At 40.5% G+C, this 25,059-nt stretch overlaps 1 protein-coding gene across 1 annotated transcript in view; it reads right to left on the reverse strand.

Annotated features, from left to right (window-relative positions):
- Nucleotides 1–20,971, reverse strand: part of ABI3BP (ABI family member 3 binding protein) — a 281,220-nt gene extending 260,249 nt beyond the window's left edge. The window contains 1 exon segment of the mRNA XM_068984735.1: nucleotides 20,893–20,971. Within this exon segment, the coding sequence (XP_068840836.1) occupies nucleotides 20,893–20,971 (79 nt within the window).
- Nucleotides 20,972–25,059: the final 4,088 nt, after the last annotated feature.

Consider the following 25,059-nt stretch of genomic DNA (forward strand, 5'->3'; position numbering starts at 1 on the left):
CTACCACATGCAACACAATGTTAAAATCAGTAACATTTAACTTTAGGGTGCGGAGAGGGATAACAGGTATCCCAAGAGAGGGGTACTCTGGACCATCAAACCTGTCCTAAATGTGCTTTGAGACCCAACCTCTGTAAGACGTGACAGGCATTTTGTTTGCAGTCTGGACAACAAATTTCTCCTGTTTGATAAGTTAGTCATTTTTAATGTATTGATCTAAAGGTTATTTAATAACCAGGCATATTAATAACAGTATAGGAAATTTCCTAACGAATACTGGTGCCATTACATTGCTTAAGGAAAAAGAGAAATAAGGATATTTAGAAGTCAAAAATGTTTACATTTGAATGTAGATAAAGGCCTTTCATCATTAGAAGTTATTTCCCTATTTTATTAAACTGAAATAAAACAAAACTTTTGCAAACAAGATCAAATTGAACCTAGAATCAATACGTTCCCACTTGTAATGAATAAGTCTGAGAAGCAAACTCACTTAAGGAGGGAGCCCCACAGCTTTCTTGGAGGAGAGGGGCTGGTGAAGATGAAGGGGTCCTACACTTCACGGACAAATTGGGACAAGGATTCTGAAGTGGTTGATAGCAAGTTACAGTCATGATATTTTTAGTAGATGCTGCCTGTTTGGATGATGATTTCAGATGTAATTCAGTTTTTTGCCTTCTCTTGACTTTTTTTTTTTTTGTCCACAGGATCCTCCACAAATAGAACTTGCTTCAAAAGTCTGAATATTTTTCTTGCTTAATTAGATGTGTTAATTGAGAGTGGACAAAGGAGTGGTAGGAAATGAGCTGTTTTTACTGCTAAAACAGCACTTCCTTGGCAGCTATGATGAATGCTTTGGGAAGGTCAAGTCCATAGTGCATTGAATCTGCATGAAAGCAGGAGATCACATGGGGCCTTGTGATTCCCTGAATGATGATACATATTAGAAGAAGACTCTGGATCTAGAAAGGCGTTTGGTCTGGGACGAGGGGATGAACCTGTCCCCTGTGACCTGTATCATCCAAGTAACCCAAGTAACCCAGATATTAACTGGCCAAGGAATTAGTCAACTGGATGGAAACTGCCTATGCAATTTTGTGTTTTTGTTGAATGCTTTGCTAATAAGATCTTAGTAACTGGCAATAAGTGCCAGCGATTTTTCTTTGCAATCGTTTTGTAAACAATGGTATTTTTCAAGGGAGCAAATGCGTTCACCTTAAAGTCCTAATAGCAGCCATTAATGAAGTACACTGTAGGTAAAATATAGTTAGAACATCTTGAATATTCTCAGATTCTGTGTGTTAATTTTTTAAAAAATACTTCATGTAGGGAATTTCTTTACATGGGCTATCTTTGGAGGGCAAGCAAATTCTTCTAACCCCAAACCAGAATGCATGGTAAATATAAAGATATTTTTGAAGAAACAGATGGTATAGTCACGAACTAGGACAATCCGAGAGTCTTCTTCTAATATGTATCAAGAGAAGGCAAAAAACAATTACATCTGAAATCATCATCCAAACAGGCAGCATCTACTAAAAATATCATGACTGTAACTTGCTATCAACCACTTCAGAATCCTTGTCCCAATTTGTCCGTGAAGTGTAGGACCCCTTCATCTTCACCAGCCCCTCTCCTCCAAGAAAGCTGTGGGGCTCCCTCCTTAAGTGAGTTTGCTTCTCAGACTTATTCATTACAAGTGGGAACGTATTGATTCTAGGTTCAATTTGATCTTGTTTGCAAAAGTTTTGTTTTATTTCAGTTTAATAAAATAAGGAGGTAACTTCCAATGATGAAAGGCCTTTATCTACATTCAAATGTAAACATTTTTAACTTTCTAAATATCCTTATTTCTCTTTTTCCTTAAGCAATGAGGAAAATATAAGCAATAAAAGAATAAAATGAGAAAAAAAAATTAACACTTCTGGAAATGCCATAAAAAAATTTCAAATGGCAGAGAAGAGCCTGTTCAAAGTCTCTCTAATTCTTCCAAGCAAAATGAATCCCCTTTTTCTCTATGCCCAAATGCAGCTGTATTCATTCCTGTTACAGCCTGTATTACATTGTATTATCCCATTTAGTTCATCTGTTTCTTTTGCTAAAATATAAATTCAACAACTATAACCATTTTTCTCTTTATATCTTTATTCCACCTATTATACATTAGGTGTTTATAAAATGACTTTTTTTTTCTGTATGACTTAAGAAATTTCACAAAGGCCTAATCTGAAGATATAATTACATCAAGAATGCCACAGTATAAACTTCAGAATGAAATCAAAGGTAAGGAAATGAGAGCCTGGCCTGATCCAGGATTTTCCCAGGAGGCCCATTTGCTCCTGGGGGAATTTAGGGATATATTGGGTTGGCCAAAAAATTCATTTGGCTTTTTCCATACTTGTAAGCCAGCAAGGATTCCGTGTGTGAGGGGATTCTACAAGGGGCAAATATAGAAAGTAAAGGTCATCTTGGATCCTATACTTCTATGTTTAAATTTTTTTGTACCATATCAAACCAATCAATCCTAAAGGAAATCAACCCTGAATATTCATTGGAAAGACTGATGCTGAAGCTGAAGCTCCAATACTTTGGTCACCTGATACGAAGAGCTGACTCACTGGAAATGACTCTGATGCTGGGAAAGATTGAGAGCAAGAGGAGAAGGAAATGATAGAGGATGAGATAGTTGGGTGGCATCACTGACTCAATGGACATGAGTTTGAGCAAGCTCTGGGAGATGGTAAAGGACAGGGAAGCCTGGTGTGCTGCAGTTCATGGGGTGGCAAAGAATCAGATATGACCTAGCGACTGAACAACAACATATCAAAATCAATTACATAAAATAAATTGTATGTTAACATCTTTAGTTATGAAATTTGAGATTTTTCACGGACCATCTCAAAGACCTTTTTGCATGTCTTATCAATATAGTGGTGATCCATCCAGCCACTCACTTGATGAAGCCTAAATCTAACTCAGTGAAAGGCATCTGTCTAGACAGATGGTTCTGAACTTTCATGGGCTCTTAGACATTTTTTGGAATCTCAATATTTAAAAACTAATACCTCTCCTTCGAAAATGTCCAAATCCACAAGTGTGCTACTGTATGTACAACTTGAAGACTTTTAAGGACTCCTGGAGCTAAGAAAAAGAACTCTTAACTTGCAAGCTAGGTACACAATGTTTTCAGCTGGCTGCCAAATGTCACAGCTCATGTTCAACAAAAGGCTGATGATGCCCAATACTGACTAAACGGCTGGCAAGTTAACAGTTTATGTAAGTCAGAATAACAGAGCACTTTTACATGAAGTATCAAATTCACCTTTAGTTTCACAATTGTCTTTTTCCTAATTGACCTGGTGAAGTAAACTGTTCATACTTTATAGTGGGCTTTTTGAGTTTGGGTTACACTTAACAGACACTTCAGGCTAATATTAGGCATTAACTTTAACATACATTTACACAAACAGAATGACTCTCACTAATATCTCATAATGTCACCCAAACTTTCCAGTCCCAGATTTAAACATTACTCACCACTAAACAAGCTTAATTAATGGTGAATGCTGCTCATGCTCCAGCTAGCTATGCAAAGAATGGTTTCTAAGTATAAAGGCAAACAGAATTTCATCACAATAACTAGAGCTCTCACTGTCTCAAGCTAAACATTTTGTACAGTCATGCCTCATACGGGAACAGTTGGGTTAGGTAGTTATAACTCAGAATCTCTTATATGCTAAATAAATAAAAAGCACAGGTTTGTCTAATTTATAGAATTATAGGAAGGTAGCCAATTTCCTCTTAACCACTTTCTTTGAATTAGTGCCCCAGTGCTCGGTACTAATTATATAAACCAATCAGTATTATTTCTCCCTACACAGTTAATCTCATTGGAATCATCAGTGATAGTATTTAACATACAGATTATCAGATTACTAAATTGAAATTTGGGATGACTATAGTGAGGGTGGAGGGAACAAGGGGTGGGGATGGGGAGGTAGGACTCTGCATACTTAACTGATTCACTGAGTCAGTGGTTTACAAAATGTGGACCCAGGAACAATAGCACCAAAATCACTTGGGAGCTTGTGAGAAGTCCAAGTTCTCTGGACCACCCGACCTCAGGTCTAGAGTTAGAAACTCAGGATGGGCCCAGCATACTGACCTTTAGCAAGATGATTCTGATGCTTGCTCAAACTTAAGGACCACTATACTCAGTGATTCCTAGCTCCTCAATATAGTTTGAGAATGATCATCTCCAGGTTTGTCTAACAGCTGTAACTCAATAAAACAAAACTTAGAGGCTTCTTTTCCCATTCCCGTCTAATCGTCTTCCACAACCAGGCCTTGTGGATGGATGTAGGAGGCAAGTACCATAAGGAAGAAGGATAGGTGGGAGAGGGACTTTAGATAACAGCAGATAAATGGTGGTACCAGTTTCTCCCTTATGTAAAGAAACAAACATTCTCACAAAATAAGAAAGTGCCAGATTTCCCTGGTGGTCCAGAGATTAAGACTCCGTCTGCCAATGCAGGGGACACAGACTTAACTCCCGGTCTGGGAATATCCCACCTGCCGCGGAGCAACTAAGCCTGCCCTCTAGAGCTGTTGCTTTAGAACCCGGAAGCCACAGCCTCTGAGCCTGTGCTCTGCAACAAGAGAAGCCAGCACAATGAGAAGCCTGCGTGCCACAACTAGAGAAAGCCCAAGTGCAGCAATGAAGACCCATCGCAGACAAAGATAATAAAATAGTACATTTTTCATTAAAAAAGAATAACAAAGTCCCCAGAAAGAGACACCCCTAAAAGGATCTTGACTCCATTAAATGCTTATCCCTGAATTCCATTGCAATCATTTGATAACATAACTTACAGGAAGTTTACTTAGTGTTAATATCTGTGGTTCCTTTGTGGCCTGTGAACCTCTGGCCATGAAAAGGAATGTTTGAAATGGATGTTTCTGGGATACCACAAAAACCTTACAGATGACATGTGAGCCATGGGTTATGGTGACTCTGGAAAACTCTACAGTAAATACTTGTTGTCTTAATTTTCTCACATAAGTGAAAACAGATGCTTGGATTGAATGGATGATTAAGAGCGAGTGTTATATAATGCAATTCACCTGACAAATTTAGGGTCTCCTAAAACTAAATGGTCTTCTTTGTAAACAGCTAAGAAAGGCACCTGAAAGTATTTGAGAAAGCACTGACACATTGGTGAAAAATTTGGAAAGTGGGATTTCCTGCCAAGAGTATGCGGAGAAAGAATTTTGACTAGAGTATGAAATAGTGTTACTTTTTAAAGTGATTCAAGGATATTTTTATTAGTTATTCTGGTGATTCCACTGTAAAATCAGTATTTTAAATTTGAGTTACTGTTTCCCAAACAGGATAGTAAAAATAGTGAAATGCTGTCTATGAAGAGTTTTGCAACCAGGTTGTTCTGTATAAGAGCAAAACCATAAACCACACATACCAATATGTCAATCAATAAGAAAATCAATGGTGAATCACACCAAATTTAATCCATTCCAAGACTTTCATCTTATTTCATATTTATTTTTGATTTGTATTACAAGGAGAACAGCCACAACAGTGTGGCATGGCATATACCTGTGTAAGCACCAACACCTAAGTTTATATTGTGGATCATTATTACTGTGGATCACGGCCAAAAAAGTCTAAAAGCCAAGAGAATATATAGTTTCTATGGCAGAGATAGTGGAAGGTCTTCTAAGCACAAGGATGGGAACATTTCATGAAAGCAGAAAATGGGAGGGCTATAAAGAGGGAGGTGAAAATTGGGAAGTCATCTGTTAAGTACAGCAAAGAAAAGTAGAAACAGAGATCAAAGAGGGAGCCTGGTATGTTGAAATGATATGAAATGCCACAACTGTAGTCCAGTTGTCAATTAGAGGATCCTATTACATGGGAACAGTTGACACAGAAACTCAGTTTCATGGCAATACTGGCTACCAGTCAAATGAAGAAAAACATGGCATTTGAACTGAAGATCCAGCTCAACCCACTGGAAAAGGCAAAGTTCTCTGCAAAGTTCTTGAAAATATCAGATACCAACAGCTGTCCTGGAAAAAAAATCCAGGAACAAATAAAAAAGTTACCTTACAAAATAACACTATGATGTCTGGCATTTATCAAGCATATGTTATTGCCACACGTTAATGGACATACTAACTTATACCATAATCAAAACCATTTAAGGGCTTCCCTGGTGGCTCAGCGGTAAAGAATCTGCCTGCCAGTGCAGGAGACATGAGTTTGATCCCTGGGCTGGGAATATCTCACATGCTGCAAAGCAACTAAGCCCGTGTGCCACAACTATTGAGACTGTGTTCTAGAGACCAAGAGCCACAACTACTGAAGCCTGCCTGCCCTAAGAGTCCGTGCTCAGCAAAAAGCTAAGCCAACCCAATGAGAAGCCTGGTCATTGCAACTGACCAGGTTCAGTCATTGCAACTGAACCCAGGTTCAATCCCTGGATCAGGAAGATGCCCTGCAGAAGGGCATGGCAACACACTGCAGTGTTCTTGCCTGGAGAATCCCATGGACAGAGGATTCTGGCAGGCTACAGTCCATGGAGTCACAAAGAGTTCAATACGGTTGAAGTGACTTAGCACACACACATAGTGTTAAGACACGATATGGTTTGCCCCATCTGATATGCATGCTGCTGCCGCTGAGTCGCTTCAGTCGTGTCCGACTCTGTGCGACCCCACAGATGGCAGCCCACCAGGCTTCCGCGTCCCTGGGATTCTCCAGGCAAGAACACTGGAGTGGGTTGCCATTTCCTTCTCTAACGTGCGAAAGTGAAAAGTGAAAGTGAAGTCACTCAGTCGTGTCTGACTCGTAGCGACCCCATGGACTGCAGCCCACCAGGCTCCTCCATCCATGGGATTCTCCAGGCAAGAGTACTTGAGTGGGGTGCCATTGCCTTCTCCCTGATATGCATAGAGGTTATCAAAATAATGTAAATTTGTGCTTTTTGCAAGTTTGCTGATGTCAAGATAAATGAGCAGGAAACCATGATAGTTGCAATCAAGTGGAACATTTAGTATGACACAGAAACACCCATTCCTGCCTTGAAAAAAATGCAAAGTGTGCACTGTCTTCCAAAGGGATGATTCCTGCTGAATTCCAAAAGAAGAGTCAGCTGTGAAGTAAGGACTAGGGCCAAAGCGGCCAGTGGCGGAAGGTGGGGGTGGAAGCCCGGAGAATGTTTTGAGGATTCTTCTGGTGTTGAGAGAAGGGGGAAAGAGGAAAGGAGGAAATTCCAAAGGGAAAAGAGGGAGAAGGAGGCTGAGCAGAAAGGAAGATTAGGAACAAGAAGAGGGAGGGGAGGAAAAAAAAGAGAGTCTCTTGAGGGGACTGATCAGTCACCACATCAGACCAACCCATACCTAAGAATCAACCAGACAGACCAGGTGTTCACAGGAAAGTCAAATTACACAGAACCACATCCCAAGCGTACATGGAGGGGAAAATGAGACCATGATCCATACTCCCAAATCTTTCACAATAAAAGGTAAATTTCTGAGCGAAAGTTTCAACCCTGCTGTGGGAGAGCTGAACAAGAGAATGGGAGCTGCTCATGGCAAGCACTGTATTTTATTTTTTTTTAAATATAAATTTATCTATTCTAATTGGAGGCCAACTACCCCACAATAGTGTATTGGCCCTGCCATACATCAACACGTATCCACCACAGGTAGACACGTGCTCCCTCCCCATCCCGAACCCCCCTCCCACCTCCCTCCCCATACCATCCCTCTGGTTCATCCCAGCGCACCAGCCCCAATTATCCTGCATCCTGCATCGAACCTAGACTGGCGATTCACCTCCCACACGATACCATACATGTTTCAATGTCATTCTCCCAAATCATCCCACCCTCTCCCTCTCCCACAGAGTCCAACAGTCTGTTCCATACATCTGTGTCTCCTCCACTGTCTCACATACAGGGTCATCATCACTATCCCTCTAAATTCCATATATATGCACTGCTGCTGCTGCTGCTACTGCTAAGTCGCTTCAGTTGTGTCCGACTCTGTGCAACCCCATAGACGGCAGCCCAACAGGCTCCCCCATCCCTGGGATTCTCTAGGCAAGAACACTGGAGTGGGTTGCCATTTCCTTCTCCAGTGCATGAAAGTGAAAAGTCAAAGTGAAGTCGCTCAGTCGTGTCCGACTCTTCGCGACCCCATGGACTGCAGCCCACCAGGCTCCTCTGTCCCTGGGATTCTCCAGGCAAGAGTATGGAGTGGGGTGCCGTATATGCACTAGTACACTATATTGGTGTCTTTCCTTCCGGCCCACTTCACTCTGTATAATCCGCAGGGCCATGACTCTGTTCCTCAGGCCCTGTGTCACTGTGAGGCTGATACCTGACAGGCCGATACCCGAGACCCTGACCTCCAGCAACAAAGCCTTCTTTCAGCTCAGCCTACTTTCAGGAAATGTCCAGGAGAAAAGAGCATCTAGATCTTTCTCTGGCTGCCAGGGCAGGTGAAGAGTTTCCAAAATTGTGGCTGGCCATCCACATTCCCTCTTACTTAAGAAAATTACTACCAACAATCTAAAAAAAATGGTACTGATGAACCTATTTGCAGGGCAGGAATAGCGGTGCAGATGTAGAGAACAGACTGTGGACTCGGGGGGAGAGGGAGAGGGTGGGACGAATTGATATAGTACCATTGATATATACACACTACCCTGTGTAAACTAGCTAGCTAGCAGGCAGCTAGTGTTCAGCACAGGGAGCTCAGCTCAGTGCTCTGTGACAACTGAGAGGAGTGGGGTGGGGGTGGCGGGAGGGGGCTCAAGAGGGAGGCAATATATGTATTCATTGGGCTGATTCACGATGTTGTACAGCAAAAAGTAACACAATACTGTAAAGCAGTTATATTCCAATAAAAATAAATATTCAAAAAAATCCATTAAAGTCACCCTAGCATTATTTAGTAGTGGAAGCTAAAAAGAGAACTGTTATTTTTATTATTCCCTTTTTTCAGGGAAGCAGCTCTGATGTTCAGAGAGGTCAAGTCACTCACCAGGCCCACAGTGACTCCTGGATTTTGATAGACCCTATCACGATTTCCCAATATTAATCCTCCCAGTTGATAATGAAACTACAGTTTAGGGTAAACCTCAAAGGCAGAACATGGCCAGCATCACTTTCCTCCTAATTCTAGTAAGAGTAGGAGTAATTAGAAAATCGTTCTGTGATAGCAGGATCGTTGGGGTATTTGAAGAGGACGAGCCACGAGAGGAAGGGAGGGGCCGTTCTTCAGATCATCTGATACCTGATCCCAAACTTACTGGCTCGAGATGCTTTAACTCCATCTGGGAAAGTGAAAGGAGAAGGAACCTCTGCCCTGAATCCCTTGCCGGCATATCTGTAACAGGACCGGATTCCAGAGCTCTCCGCCAGCATGACTTTGGCAGGCACCCCAATCCCCTCCTTCAATGACAGAATCTGCTGCTCTCAGAGAAGAAAGGCCTGTTAGGGCTTGTACACCCACACACGTGTGCCCAGCGGACTCTCAGCAGGACCCTTGGAAAACCAGAACGTTTTCTTATCCGCTAACAGATTGGAAAAAAAAAAAAATCAAAGGATGTCATTTAAGGAGGAAGGGGATCTGAAATTCCACTTCGGCATCTTGTCGGAAGCGATGTACCCCCTGCTTCATGCTAGCAGGGATTCAATTCTCCACTCAAAGAGATCTCTCATTTTATTAGAGACAGAGTAACACACTTGTGTTTCAGATTATAAGTCATCCTATGTGCTCATAAATTATCCTTAACATAAAGCAGGAAGAAAATGAGCTGGAATGTATATGCAATGTGGAAGTTTTAGTGGCTCAGTCATGCCTGACACCATGGACCGCAGCCGTCCAGGCTCCTACTGAAGTGGGTAACTATTGCCTTCTCCAGAGGACTGTCCCATTCCAGAGATCAAACCCGAGTCTCCTGCATTTCAGGTAGATTCTTTACTGTCTGAGCCACCAGGGAAGCCCATGGTTACATGCAAAATTCAAGGAACAATATCCAAAGGCAATTCACATAACCTGGACCTTTGGCATAGAGGAAGTTTACTGAATGTTGTCTTAACTCATATTTTGCATTGACTGGAATCAAAGGGTACTTTGTCATCCTTAACATATTATATGAATTCATTTTTTTCTTCTTTATGTGCATATATATCACTTAAAACAAGTATGTGGCAACACAGTGGGATAGCTTAACTTCTGCAAGTTTGGCTGTTGTGTAAGGATAAAGAATTAAGACACTAACAAGTTCATATAAAAGAAAAGTACCTTTGTGTGGCCAACTTGTATTTCAATTAGAACTAATTTCTAACTCCTGAAGGCAGGAAATGTCTAAATCATTCTTCTAATCCTAATATGATAATTGTTTTTTTTTCCTTTTTAAAATGTTATTTCTTTTTAATGTCTTTTTTAAAGAAAAATATTCACTTACATATTTAAATATTCTCCTCCCCCTCTTCCTACTGGTAACCACTAGTCTGTTCTTTGTGTTTGTAAGTCTGCTTCTTTTTTGTGATATTCACTAGTTTGTTGCATTTTTTAGATTCTACACATAAGTGATATTATCTAGTGTTTGTCTTTGTCTGACTTATTTCACTTAGTATAATGTCCTCTGAGTCAGTGGCTCAGAGGTTAAAGTGTCTGCCTGCAATGTGGGAGACCTGGGTTCAATCCCTGGGTCGGGAAGATCCCCTGGAGAAGGAAATGGCAACCCACTCCAGTATTCCTGCCTGGAGAATCCTATGGACGGAGGAGCCTAGTGGGCTACAGTCCATGGGGTCGCAAAGAGTCTGACACGACTGAGCAACTTCCCTCACTCAATGTCCTCTAAGTTGGTCCATGTTGCGGCAGATGGCAAAATTTCATCCTTTTAATGGCTGAGTAGTATTCCACTGTGTGTATATGCCAGTAATCCTAATGTGATGATTTTTTAAAGTTAACTGAATGAAAGAATAAACAAATGTTAAGTCCAGTCCTGAAAAATGTAATCAACAATAGCTTCTCAGATCTAGCCCCTGAGATTTTGTAAAAGTAGACATTTGAACTTTTGATCTAACACCAAAAACAAATGTTAACCTTAATTTTAAACATTTTCTTATTTGGTCTGAAAAGGAAGTTTAAAAATTTTTCCAAATAATGTTTCAAAATCCAGGAACAAAGTAGCACAAGATAAAAATTGCCTTTTGAATCAGTTCTAATGAGATGGATGAAACTGGAGCCAATTATACAGAGTGAAGTAAGCCAGAAAGAAAAACACCAATACAGTATACTAACACATATATTTGGAATTTAGAAAGATGGCAATGATGACCCTGTATGCGAGACAGCAAAAGAGACACAGATGTGTAGAGCGGACTTTTGGACTCTGAGGGAGAGGGAGAGGGTGGGATGATTTGGGAGAATGGCATTGAAACATGTATACTATCATGTAAGAAATGAATCACCAGTCTATGTTTGATGCAGGATACAGGATGCTTGGGGCTGGTGCATGGGGATGATCCAGAGAGATGATATGGGGTGGGAGGTGGAAGGGGGGTTCATGTTTGTGAACTCATGTACACCCGTGGTGGATTCATGTCAATGTATGGCAAAACCAACACAGTATTGTAGAGTAAAATAAAGTAAAAAAAAAAAAAATTAAAAAAAAATTGCCTTTAAGTTGGAGTTACAACTTAAATAACAAAATAATTCACTTGCAACTATTGAATTTTATCCTGCACTCATCCAAAATGACTTTTCACTCACACATACAGATTTTCAAAACCTATAGACAGTGGTCCTCAACTCTGGCTACATTAAAATCACCTGAAGAATTTTTTTTCTCTTTCCCACCCCATGACAATTAAATCGTAATTGAGTAGGGAAGCAGAATAATACTGATATTTTTGAAAACCTTCAGTTATTCTAATATGCAAGTTTACAACTGCTGAGGATAGATGCCATCACAGTTATACTAATAGCTAAATATATTCTAAAAGAAAATACTGAGTTTCTGTATCATAGGTGAAGCTTAAATTAGACCTCATTTTTCCCTCCAGTTAACTCTAATCTGACCAAAAGATGCTTGGAGTAGGTGATTTGGTCTGATTTTCTAGAGTATGGGCTTTAGATGTATAGTCCTTGATTGGAGAACAATAAGAAACTTCTGTGAAGGCATCACATCTCCCACCTCCTTTTCAGAATTCTTCAAGGAGGTCTAAAAATCTCAGGGTAGCTTTAAGGCTCCCAAATGTTTACCGAAATCACTGATAATGTAAGTCAGGCTTTTGTTAGATCAGGGAAACTACAATCCAGCATCAGAATCTCACTGTGGAAGGTTCTTGGTGGGGAACATAAACTAAAATTATGAGCAGTGGAGTAAGTCCTGACTCAGTCTTACTGTCCACAGAACTTCTACAAAGTAGGCTGAGACCTTGAAGTTTACCTGTCTTATCATGTACCTTCCAGGACTTTGGGACCATTTCAACACAAGAAGAGACTGTGGGCTATGGAAAATACTCAACAGAGTAAGTAAGTAAGTAAGGGTTAGTCGCTCAGTCATGCCCAATTCTTTGCGACCCCATGGACTGCAGCCCACCAGGCTCCTCTGTCCATGAGATTTTCCAGGCAAAGATACTGGAGTGGGTTGCCATTTCCTTCTCCAGGGGATCTTCCCAACTCAGGGATCGAACCCGGGTCTTCTGCCCTGCAGGCAGATTCTTTACTGACTGAGCTACAAGGGAAGCCCTACTTGACAGGGTATTCTAGTGTTAACATTCTACATAGTCTGGGTGCCATGCTAAGAATATATCTTATGCATAACCTACATTGTGTGTTTTGTTTCCTAGCACATATGGAGGATTTGTTTTATTTATACCAAAAAGGATCTGAAAGAAGCTCTTTTAGTTTATCCAGTTGTCTCCATCTCATCCACTGCCAGAGTATACTTTCATCCTCCAAACAAAAGTTTCATTCAACCTTATAACAACTCCTCCATTTACTAGAAAAGCCACTCAATGATGTTTCAGAAGTACATTTTATGAAGACTATATCAACTTCATAAGTGTTAATTGCTGAATATCTGTACATTTTGTCAAAGAAAATTTTCATTTTGTCTTATGTTTTCTCTTTTTAAGAGAGGGTGGCATCTGAGTCTTATAAACAAAGCAAAGCTTCTATTTGGGGGGGGGCATTTCCTTTGCATACTGCTCTTGATGGGACTGGCCACACTTGAGGAATCTAGGCATTGACTGGTCTCCTGTATATAGAAAACATGGTCCACACTGGGTACTGAATAGTTACTTTGAGTCTTTGACTAGTAAGATATTTATCTCAGTTCTGAGATTCCCTATAACTCCAACCATGGAGGCAGACAGATTGGCAGTTTGCCTGCTTGAGCATTTGCCACTAAAGGCTGCACTCTGTGAAAAACTGAAAAGTAGATGGGGTGTTAATGCTCAAACCAGTGTTATTTTCTGCAGTTAGATTCCCTGTATTCATTGGCTTTCCTGGTAGCTCAGCTGGTAAAGAATCCGCCTGCAATGCAGAAGACCCTAGTTCTATTCCTAGGTTGTGAAGATCCTCTGGAGGAGGGCATGGCAACCCACTGCAGTATTCTTGCCTGGAGAATTCCCATTGGCAGAGGAGCCTGGTGGGCTATAGTCCATGGGGTCGCAAAGACTCAGACACAACTGAGCCACTAATCAGAGCATATACATTGTTCCACTGTATCATTTACTAGCTGTGTGACTTCAAGCAGTCATTGGCCATTTTGTGATGGGTAGACTCTAACATAACCCCCAATAATTCCCATCCCCTGTTACTCTGTAATCGTCTTGTGTGACAGCACCAGGAAGCTGCCTCTATCCAATAGAATATAGCAAAGTTGGGCTGCTACCTCCATGATTAAGCTGCATAGGATTGTAATCTACATCCTGCCTGCAGACACATCTGGGATTGTACACCTTGATGAAGCAACAGCCATTACAGAGAAGCCCATGTGGCAAAGGTCAGAGGTAACCTGTGGCCAACAGCCAGTATGGAAATGAGGTCCTCAAACCAATGCTCCTCAGGGAACTGAATTCTACCAATAGCCATAAGAACTTGAAAGTTGATCCTTTTGCAGCTGAGCCTTTAGATGAGACCTGAGCTTGGCTGAAAACTTTGTTGCAGTCCTGTGAAAGACTTTGAAGGGAGGACCCAGCTAATCCAGACTCAGACTCCTAACCCACAGAGACTGTGAAACAAAAAATGTGTGATGGGGGCTTCCCTGGTGGTTCAGTGGTGAAAAAAATCAGCCTGCCAATGCAGGAGACACGGCTTCGATCCTGGGTCCGGGAAGATCCCATATGTGGCTGAGCTGCTAAGCCTGGACTCTGAAGCTTGGGAGCCACAATGACTGAGCCCACATGCAGCAACTACTGAAGTCCTCGTGCCCTAGAGCCCATGCTCTGTAACAAGAGAAGCTGTTGCAATGAGAATCCCACGCACTGCAACTTGAGAGTAGCCCTTGCTCCCCACACCTAGAGAAAAGCCCCTGCAGCAATGAAGGCCCAGCACAGCCATAAATAAATAAAACAATAAAAATCGTTTTAAATGTGTGATGTTTTAAGCTGCTAAGTTTGTAGTAACTTATTGTGCAATAATCAATAACTAACATTCTCTTTAGGTTTAGTTCCTAATCTGTGAAATGGGGATAATATATCTCACAGGTGTGAGGATAAAATGAGACTGTGTATATAAACACTTAGCATTAAACAACATGCCTGATACATAGTTACACAGTTGTTATCATATTCTTTAAATAGGATTCTAATAGAATATGTATTTAAATCATTGTGGTTTTTTTTTTTTATTTTAGCATGCTCATTCTTTGGCTGATACTATTTTTTTTTTATTCTAGTAATGTCTCATTAGATTATCCTGTTAATTTTTAAATTTATTTTTAGATCACTTTTATTAAGTTCATCTGTTTGCTTTTGATATTCTCCCTTTCTTTTACACTTGCTTTTATAAAGCACAATTAGCAGATCAGGCAAAAGGGAAGTCTTTCTGAGGATGGTGATGCAGAATAGTCCGTCACATTTCTTAAGGGCCCTCCCTTCATTAGACACCTCACGTTTGTCTTAGCTCACATTAACCTTTAAAAGCATTTAACTGTCTTTTCTATAATACAGTTATTGATGAATTTGTCTATTCTCAAGTGCTACCTGTACCTCATTAACTTTTGAGAGACAGAGACTGAAATTCCTTAATAGTTAGTATTTTATAGCCTGATATAGCAGTCTATAAAGCTAAACTAGTGAATGTGTAATTAGCAGCATGCATAGCACGCATGCTCAGTCGTGTCCGACTCTTTGGGACCCAGTGGACTGTAGCCCGCCAGGCTCCTCTGTCCATGGGATTCTCCAGCAAGAATACAGGAGTGGGTTGCTATTTCCTCCTCCAGGGGATCTCCCCAACCCAGGGATCGAACCCACATCCCCTACATTGGCAGGCAGATTCTATACCACTGCATCACCTGGGAAGCCCTGAAGCAGAGAGGAACCTTATTTTTAAGCACTGGATTCTCAACTCTTATCATCAAAGAAAAATTATACTTGATCAATTTTTACATTCCAAACACAAAAGTTTCTTTTATCACAGGGGCTGGATCTCAATCCATTTTACCTAGTAGGCAGCGCTTAAACAGACAAACAAATCAATACAACTGCCAAGAAACTTCAGAGTTGTAGAAGATGCTAAAATAATTCCCCTGTGGTTTTTAAGCTTGTTTTCTTCTAGCAGAACTATATTTTTTCAATGTACTCTTTAATACAGTCTCACCAATACATAAATGTATACTGCTCTGATAAAAGCAGAATCTATCCACCTGCCCACATTATTCTCCTCCCAAATTCCCTGTTCTAAGATGGGAAAGACCCTCCCTGGGTCCTTACAAGTATCAGGGACCCTCTGAAGAAATGGACTGAGTCACTGGAGTGACACATTCTTGTTTTGTCAAAGTGAGGTTGGGAGGGCTCCTTGGAGAGTGAGAGCTGTTACCTCAAGTGAGTAGTTGGGAAAATTTAGAGTAAGACATAAGACCCTCTTCTCCAAAGACAACTGCTACTTCTGCTTTGTAATGGATCTTGGGGAGTCAAGACAGACAGAGAGAAGGAAAGCACAGTCATGTCCTAACTCAACTTAGTCTTGGCTTCCCCACTGAGTATTAATCCCTGCTGAGTTGTGGCCCCTGGGGGTGGCCTAGGCTCTGGCCATGCAGCTACCCCTCCACTACTCTCCTCCTTGCCCCAACGTATGTTGTCTTCCAGCCTTCTACTTAGGTGCCTTATCCTCTCATCATGTTTGGCCCCTCCAGTCTAGACTGGGTCCTTCCTGGTTATTTTCAAGTTTCTTTGTGCTTCAGCCAAATCAGAGGATGTTCTCTCTGTAGCATAATTATTCTTTTTCATCCCTGTCTTCTCCATCAACTGATCAGGAAGACAGGTATCAAGCCCTGTCTTCCCACCTCAATGCTTTGCATATACATGGAATACAGTTTGTTACTTGAACAAATGAACACATCTTTATGTAGAACAGGGAGCTAATGTGACATAGATATTAAAGACACAGTCTGCCACTTGCTTGCTGAGTGACTTTGGGCAAACGCTCTGAGGCAAAATTTTATGCTCTGTAAACTGAGAGTAATAATGTACCTGCTGTATAGGGAAACATCAAGATTTTAGTTAGTTTTCCACATTAAAAAAAACATAGCCGTAAATTACCACAAACGATATGAGCTCAAAAAATGTTATCTATAATAACAGAGATGAGTTGTTGATAGCTGTGAGAGTTATTATTACCATCATCTGCCCTGATATTTTTCACCTTGGAGTCAGAGATTTCTACTTTGTTGGGTAAGAACCCGAGACCAAGGACTGCCTCTTTCTTCCCTTTGCATGAGCCAAGAGTCACACCCAAGTCATGACCTCATACCCTTGAACCATCTGATCACATGTGTATCTGAAATGTTCCTCTCTGGTTTTCCTCACACCTATATCAGGAGGACTGATCAAGTTAGCTAGAAATAGTAGTCTTTGCCTTCTGACTGATTGCAATATTCCAAACACAGGAGTTTCTGCAAAGAGGTATGTCAAGCCTCACATGTCCCATTATAAGCTTTTCTTGGCTCCGGTCACTGCACATTGTTCTCTGTGGTTTTTATTTTTGCCTGTATGCCAGGGGGAAAAGAAAAGTTCTATGGTGCCAAAAATAAAGAATCCTAGAGGTATCTGCAACACAGGGGCTTTCAAGGGTGTCAAACAATGTGGGAATTCTTCTTCAGGGCCTGGGTATTACAAGTTCAGGAGGATCTTTCCTGGAGGTAGTGTGAGGCTTCCCCAGTCCCCACAAAAGAGTTGATCCTAAGATGAAGGTGCAGCTTTCCATAGAGAAAAGCAATGTTTGAACTTGACAATCAAACATTGGGTTGAGGAAGTCCAGGCTGAAAAACAGTAGAGTCCTTCTCTCATTGCCTTGCAGAGCAACACAACTCCCTTGCCCCACCTTTCTCCAAGAACATTTGCTACCCTCTCAGATGTGTGTCACTTTGGACACAGATCACATATTATTTGGTGTGTGTATGTTTTTCAGGATTGATCTACTTTTATGCAACCCAATAGACAATTTTTTGAATGCCTGTTATATGTCAGATCCTTTACTGAAAGTGTTGCAACTCTTAGCTCACTGATTCCTAAAATTCTGTAAGATAGTTATCATTAATACCATTTTACAGATGATAAGACATGCTTAGCAAAGGTAAATAAATGATTTGCCAAAGAACATAGTTATCAAGGGGTAGAGAGGAGAAGGGTTCTGCTAATAATATATGTATGTTCAGCTGTGTCTGACTTTTTGCAACCCCATGGACTGTAGCCTGCCAGGCTCCTCTGCCCATAGAATTTTCCAGGAAAGAATACTGGAGTGGGTTGCCATTTTCCTACTCCATTAATAAATAGTCTCCAACTTTATTCTAAGTTTTCAAAAAGTAAAAATATTCTTCCAGTATCTTATTTTCTATAACAAAGAATGTGGTTATGTATTCAAATAGGCATAAGACATGTAACAAAGTGATCTCTTATTTAAAAAATAATTTTTTCCTATAAATAGCCAGCTATATTTATCAACTATATGCCCCACACACACACCCAGCAGACATGTTCTACACATGTGAAGATTAAGATAATGTTTAAAATCTTTATCAGAAACCCTCTTACTCAAGGGAAGGACAGCATTCACATTTACATTGCAGAATATAGCTCCTAAAATCTGGATTGAAACAGGGCCAAACATAGATTTTCAGTCAGGAACCTGAGATCCAGTTCTGTTTCTGCTATCAGTGTGGGAAAACTACCAAATCTCCCTTCCTTTGGGTATCTTCATTTATAAAATGGTTATACTGGTCCATGGTTCCCAATTATTGGCCCATGATGAAGCTCTCATCAGTTTGTAGTGAAATGAAAAAAATAAAAACAATGGGCTTATTTGTATAAAATCATTTGTTTTATAAATCTGTTAAAAATGGCTAGCTTTCAAGTATGTCCTCTATAATAAAACCCTGATATTTAAAATATATATTTATTTTTACAGGTCCACGAATCCAAAGATCTGGGAACCCTAGCCTAGGTGATCACTGTCATCTTTTCTAGCTTCAAAATTCTATCCTCTTCATAAATGACAAATGATATTTAATTTACTTTAAAATAGGAAGGCAAAAAGAAAAGAAAAAAAAACTTATCTTTTGTCTTATTTAGTTCTGTTCTTCCTCAAAGGTGAAAGTTAAGCCCCTGGCAAAATTTTATAACTATTCCACTAGAAGAAAGATTCTTAGTCAAATGAGTTTGGGAAAAAATCAGTTGAAAAAGTGGGACAGTTTTCTTCACAGAGAAATTTTTAGAACCTGTCAAGTTCTAAAATCTGCTGTAACTCCCCTAGAACAGAAAAAGCATGAATGGTCCCCAAGTTACTGAGAGCAGATGCCTGCCCCAAATCCCTTCTGAGGACAATACTCCTATTCTGGGAATGCAGTTTGAGAGAGGTGACTTCCTCTAAAAGAAAGACCCTCAGCAACTTTGGTGATAAAGACAAAACATAGCATTAGTGACCAGGAGACTTGCCATTTATTTTATATTAATTTGATAGCTTTTTCCAAATTACTGGTGTATGGATTTTTTTTAATTACGAAAGAATCCTGGATGAAAATACTTCAGATTAAAGTACAATGGGCAAGACATTTATCTTGTGGCTATTTTTAACAATTTTCTTTTTATCATAACAAATAAAGGAAGATTGTGTCAAGAGATTTGTATCTAGTGATTGCAACATGGTAATTAAAGTGTTTGGAATTTGCAAAAGTCTACAGTCACAAAATCATGGTTATCACCCCTACACAGTAAACACAAGGTAAAATAAAACCATCTGTAGGTATTAAGCCTGAGATAATCTCCAGACTTTTCTCAGATGGTGAGTCCTTGTTAACTATCTTAGCAGTAGGAATAATTAATTCTGAATGCTTGAGGCTCCTGATTGACTTATTTAAACACTTTTCACGATGATTGAGAAACAGAACTTGATAGAATAAAAATATCTAATAGTGTATATTTTCACCTTAATTCTTTTATTTATTTATTTTTGCAGAATTATCTTAAGAGTCGAGAAGGTTTACTCAGCCTTTTTTATTGCTTTTTACATCATCATGTGAAATATCAACGAGCCAAACCCTTCAGCCTTCACACTCTGGATTCAAGTTTCACTTAACACACTGAAGATAGAATGATTTTCACTTGGGACAAGATGATCTTGGAGCAAGCCAGCTGGAGGGAGGACCTAGCAGGATCTTTGGATATTCTGACCTGAACAACCTCTCTTTCCGACTCTGAGCACAGCAGGGTTTTTTTTGACAAGCCCATGGCTGCATTGTCTCTGATATTTTCCATCATAACTGTATGATAAATTCAGCCTGTTTTCCTAATCCTGCTGACTACAGCAGTCTGCAACCATAAAAAGTTTTCACAGACTTGGAGCTGGCTTAGAGAAGTGCCTCGGCAAAGGAACCAAAAAAAAAAAAAGAGCAACATTTATGTTCAAAGACAGGAGAGAGGCGACCTTTGCTTTTGGTGGTGATGGGCTCAAGAGGTGATTTTTAAGTCTATTTAAAACATTTTCCTTTTCTTCTGATGACATTTGTAAACAGAATACCAACACTAAAATGAGAACAGTTTAGCCAGGGAAAGGGGGGATGTCGTGCCCAACAGATCAAACCCTATTCCAAACTCCACCAGAGAAAAAGTGTCTACATCGGGGCTTATGACTGTCCTTCATTGGTGGGCCCTGCCTAGAATTCTTCAGCCTCCAAGCTAACAGGTATGTGTGAGGTTTACACAAAATGATTCTAGGTTTCCAGCTAGCTTCTTTCAAACATTCAGCTAGCACTGGTTCAGTCTCTGAGGGATCAAAACACCAAATGAGTCTTTTCAACAGACTACAATACCCATCTATACAATACAATTCAATATACAAGTACTGTAATTGGAAACTATACCATTCAAGCTACCGTGAACACGGCTAAACCCAGAAAGAAGTAGGTTGCATTTTTTGCAATAAAGAGATTCAACTGAAAAGTACATAGCAGAAGAGGGGGAAAGAAAAGCAAAAGTTTAAGCTACTTCTCTATACATTTGAACTGTTAACTGTCTGAGAAGAACTCAAATCCCCCCATCTGGCAAAGCAGATCAAATTTAATCTCAACATTTAAAAGCTAGTATCTCAAACATCATTTTTAAAACACAAAACATCAGAGCTACTTGCCTTTTGGCAATTTCTGTGCATTTCCCAGAGCTAGTGCAATACTTCCACAGAGAAGTAGACACCCCCAGCTGGAGAGCATGTTGCATTTGCCACCTCACACGGGTAGTGATTCTGGTGGGGGTCCTGCAACCCTGGAGCTGCATTTAAGTGGACTGTCTCCTGGTGACAGAGGCGGGCGGCTGCACTTAGCTGTGCCGTGGGCTTACTCACAGGGGGTGGAGACAAAATGACATCACACCCTTTCCCACACACACACCAAAAAAAAAAAAGAGAGAGAGAGAGAGAGAAAAGGCATAACAGCAAAAAACCTATCATCACATTTCCTGCTAGGTTGTAACTGTTTGTCTCTTCTCTTCCCTCTATGATATAAAACTTGGAATTATGGTCAATATATATTTATGAAAGAAAAAGTATTTGGGGAATTTTGAAACATGTGATAAACTTTTTAAATACCAAAAGAAAAAAGATATCCTTAAAACCACTGGAATGTTAAAAATATAAAATAAAACTGTATTAGGAAGAAAACTGTTTTTAATTATCTAGTGTAGAGAGAAAAGATTCTTCATTGCTCAGCTGTGTCCCACTCTTTGTGACCCCAGAGACTATAGCCCAACAGGCTCCTCTGTTGATGGGATTCTCCAGGCAAGAATAGTGGAGTGGGTAGCCATTCCCTTCTCCAGGGGATCTTTCAGACCCAGAGTTTAAACCCAGGTCTCCTGCATCACAGGCAGATTTTTTTTTACCATATGAGCCAGCAGGGAAGCCCCAATTCTTCTTTCAAATGAAAGTAAACTTCCAAAAATTCAATCTGAACCATTTTGAAGTTCCAATATCCTGAGAAGCTTTTAAGAGAACGTCACTGGCTACACAGGTATTCATAACACACATGGACATACACAGACATATACAGACAGTTGGTCTATAGATACAGAGATACAGAGGAATCACTGTTGTTAGTTGATCCCCAGCTCTGGGACAGGCTCTGTAATAGTGTCTTTACCTACATTATTTCATTTTAATCCTCACACTGATTACACAAAAGATCTTATATTATCCCAGGTATATTTCACCTATGAGAAAAACTGAGCCCCAGAGAGGTTAAGAATCTGACCAAATCTGTATATTGTAATGGTTAAAAATTTGGGTGGGCTTTGGAGTGAAACTGACTGGGTATAAACTAGGATGACATGCGCCTTCGAACAAATGTCTCCATCTTAATTTCTCATCAACATTGGTTACATTGATGAGCTTGCTCTGTGTCCAGCACTTATGTGATCAATTCACATTTACTTATATTTATTCCTCAAAATAATCCAGGAGACAGGCACCATCATTACCCCCATTTTCACAGACAGAGAAACTGGACTCAGAGAGGTTAAGTAAAAGGCCCAAGGTCACCCAAGCAATCAAACTGGCATTTTATTTTATTTTTTTAAATGTGGCCCTATTTATTTATTTTACTTTTTGGCCATGTGGCATGGGGGATATTAGTTCCCTGAGCAGGGATTAAACCTGCAGTCTCTGTAGTGGAAGCACAGCATCTTAACCCCTGGACCACTGAAGAAGTCCCAGAGCTGGCATTTTAAACAGATAATTTAACCCCAGAACTTCCACTCTTCATTATTAAACTTTAAATTAAAAAATGGAGATGACAGTACCAATTTCACAAGTTTGCTAGTGGCACTTTTGGACTGTGTGTATCATAGTGCCTGGTTCACAGGGAGTTTTTAATAAATGATAATCAATGAAAACAACAAAAATAATGACAATAGCACATCCCCCAATAAGCAGAACTCTGGCTCTAACCCAGATACATCGACCTCCAAAGCCCAGGGGTGTCCTCTCCCTCTATCACACGACCCTAAATCTAGGCGTTGCTAGAGTGACCAGGTTAATAAAGTACTTCAAACGTCGTCAGTACATTTCTATCAACCCTTTGAAAACAGCTTATTTCACAAATTTGCTGTAGCTGAACCAAAACAGTCAAAGGAAAATGGAATAATGGTGGTCCAATGACACTCACGTCAAAAAACTTACTGAAAGAAAATAGAAAAATTGAAGAGACAGCCCCATCTTCCAAATAGAGTGTGAGAAGGCACATTGTTAAAGTCATTTAGAGCTGGCCCGGGCTAAGCTTTCAGCACAGGAATGCTCTGGCACCAGCTACAGGGGGAGAGGGGACTGGATTATTTAACAGGTCTTTTTCATCTCTAATTTTTCACTTGAATAGGCAGCCCTCTCAAACCCCAGTTTAGACATTCATCCAGTTGGCATTGCTGACTCTGCTTCTGTATCTATCGCCGTCAGGTTAAGCCAGGGAGGCCGCTGTACTAGCAGGAAATGGCAGGGTTTTTTTGAAGGGGCTAAAAAAGAGCAGAAATATTGAAAAGAAGGCTGGTTCTTCAAAACGTTGTGAGGGGCAGGCCTGGAGGGTTAGGTAATGGAATTCAAGCATCAGCGTCTGCTTGGCCTGCAGGCTAAATCAGGCCTACATTAGCAATTGTTATTTGCAGATTGGAACTGACTGGGGGCTAATTAAACAAAGGTCAGTCTCCGATCAGTATTTTGTCAGAAAAAGTTGGTAGCATGACTATACCAAGTAGGACAAGGAACATTCAGTGAAGACACAGAAAGTACAGAGCTCTCCTCAAGTCTGGGAGGAGGCAGGCCCTGAAGAAACCAACCGTGTCAGAGAAGCCGTTTTACCTTTTCAACAAACAAAAAGTTTTCCGTCGTGTCAGAGTCCCAACCCAAACATGAGGTAGACAAATACTCCAGAAACATTGCAAGTGTCATTCTCAAGGAGAAAAATATGAGGGCTGTGGTCATGTAACCACTGGAGGATTTAAGGCTACTTTTTTTAAAATTGGAGAATAGTTACTTTACAATGTTGTGTTGGTTTTTGCCATACAACAATGTGAATTAGCCATAAGTATACATGTTCCCAGACAGCCATTTTGCTTTTTTGCATTTCTTTTCCATGGGGATGGTCTTGATCCCTGTCTCCTGTACAATGTCATGAACCTCAGGGAGGCCTGGCGTGCTGTGATTCATGGGGTAGCAAAGAGTTGGACACGACTGAACGACTGAACTGAACTGATACGTGTTCCGTCACTCCTGAACCTCCCTCCCACCCCGCTAGGTTGTCACTGAGCGCCGGGTTGAGCTCTCTGTGTTATACAGCAACTTTCCACTTTTGTTGTTGTTTAGTCGCTAAGTCATGTCCGACTCTTTTGCGACCCCATGGAATGTAGCCCACCAGGCTCCTCTGTCCATGCAATTTCCCAGGGGAGAATACTGGAGTTAGTTGCCACTTCCTTCTCCAGGGATCTTCCAGACCCGGGATTGAACCCATGTCTCCTGCATTGGTAGGTGGATTCTTTACCACTGAGCCAGCAGGGAAGCCCCACAACTTCCCTCTAGCTATCTGTTTTACATACGGTAACGTGTTTCAACGCTACTCTCTCAGTTCGTCCCACCCTCTCCTTCGCCTGCTGTGTCCACAAGTTTGTTCTCTACATCTGCGTCTCTATTCATGGAAGACTACTTTTTAAGGGAAGATTACCTTCTGCCCATGGGTAGATTGGAGATGATGAGTGTTGAATAATTTGTACACACTCATTAGGTCTCCCAGGTGTCATGAGCTCTTGTGTCTGTATTTTTCTGGAAATACAGAAATGTGAAGATCTATTATTTGTGAGGTAGACTATCAAACTGATTATCACCCATACCTGTGAAAATTTTTGTTTTACATAATTATTCAAAGCCTGTAAGAGTATATGACACCAAGAATGAACCCTACTGTAAAGTACAAGCTCTGAATGAGAACAATATGTTATTGGAGGTTCATCAGTTATAACAAATGGTAACAAACTCTGATGGGGGATGTGGGTAATGGGTAGGCCAGGGGTATGTGGTATGTTTCTGCGTGTGTAGAAGCCGGGTGTACGTATCTGGGAAATCCGAGTCCCTTCTGCTTAGCTTTTCTGTGAACCTAAAAATGCTCTAACAAATAACGTTTATCATCAAGAAATCCTTTTTGATGAAACATTTAGGAAGAACTTATGGAAAACCACATAAACTATATTTGTATTTTCTCTCTGTTCTACAAAGACAGGAGATCATACCTATTTTGTTTAGCATTGTACTCAGTGGCTAGAATCTGAT

This window comes from Capricornis sumatraensis, chromosome 1 (assembly GCF_032405125.1).
Source record: "Capricornis sumatraensis isolate serow.1 chromosome 1, serow.2, whole genome shotgun sequence".
In the NCBI taxonomy this organism is placed as follows: Eukaryota; Metazoa; Chordata; class Mammalia; order Artiodactyla; family Bovidae; genus Capricornis; species Capricornis sumatraensis.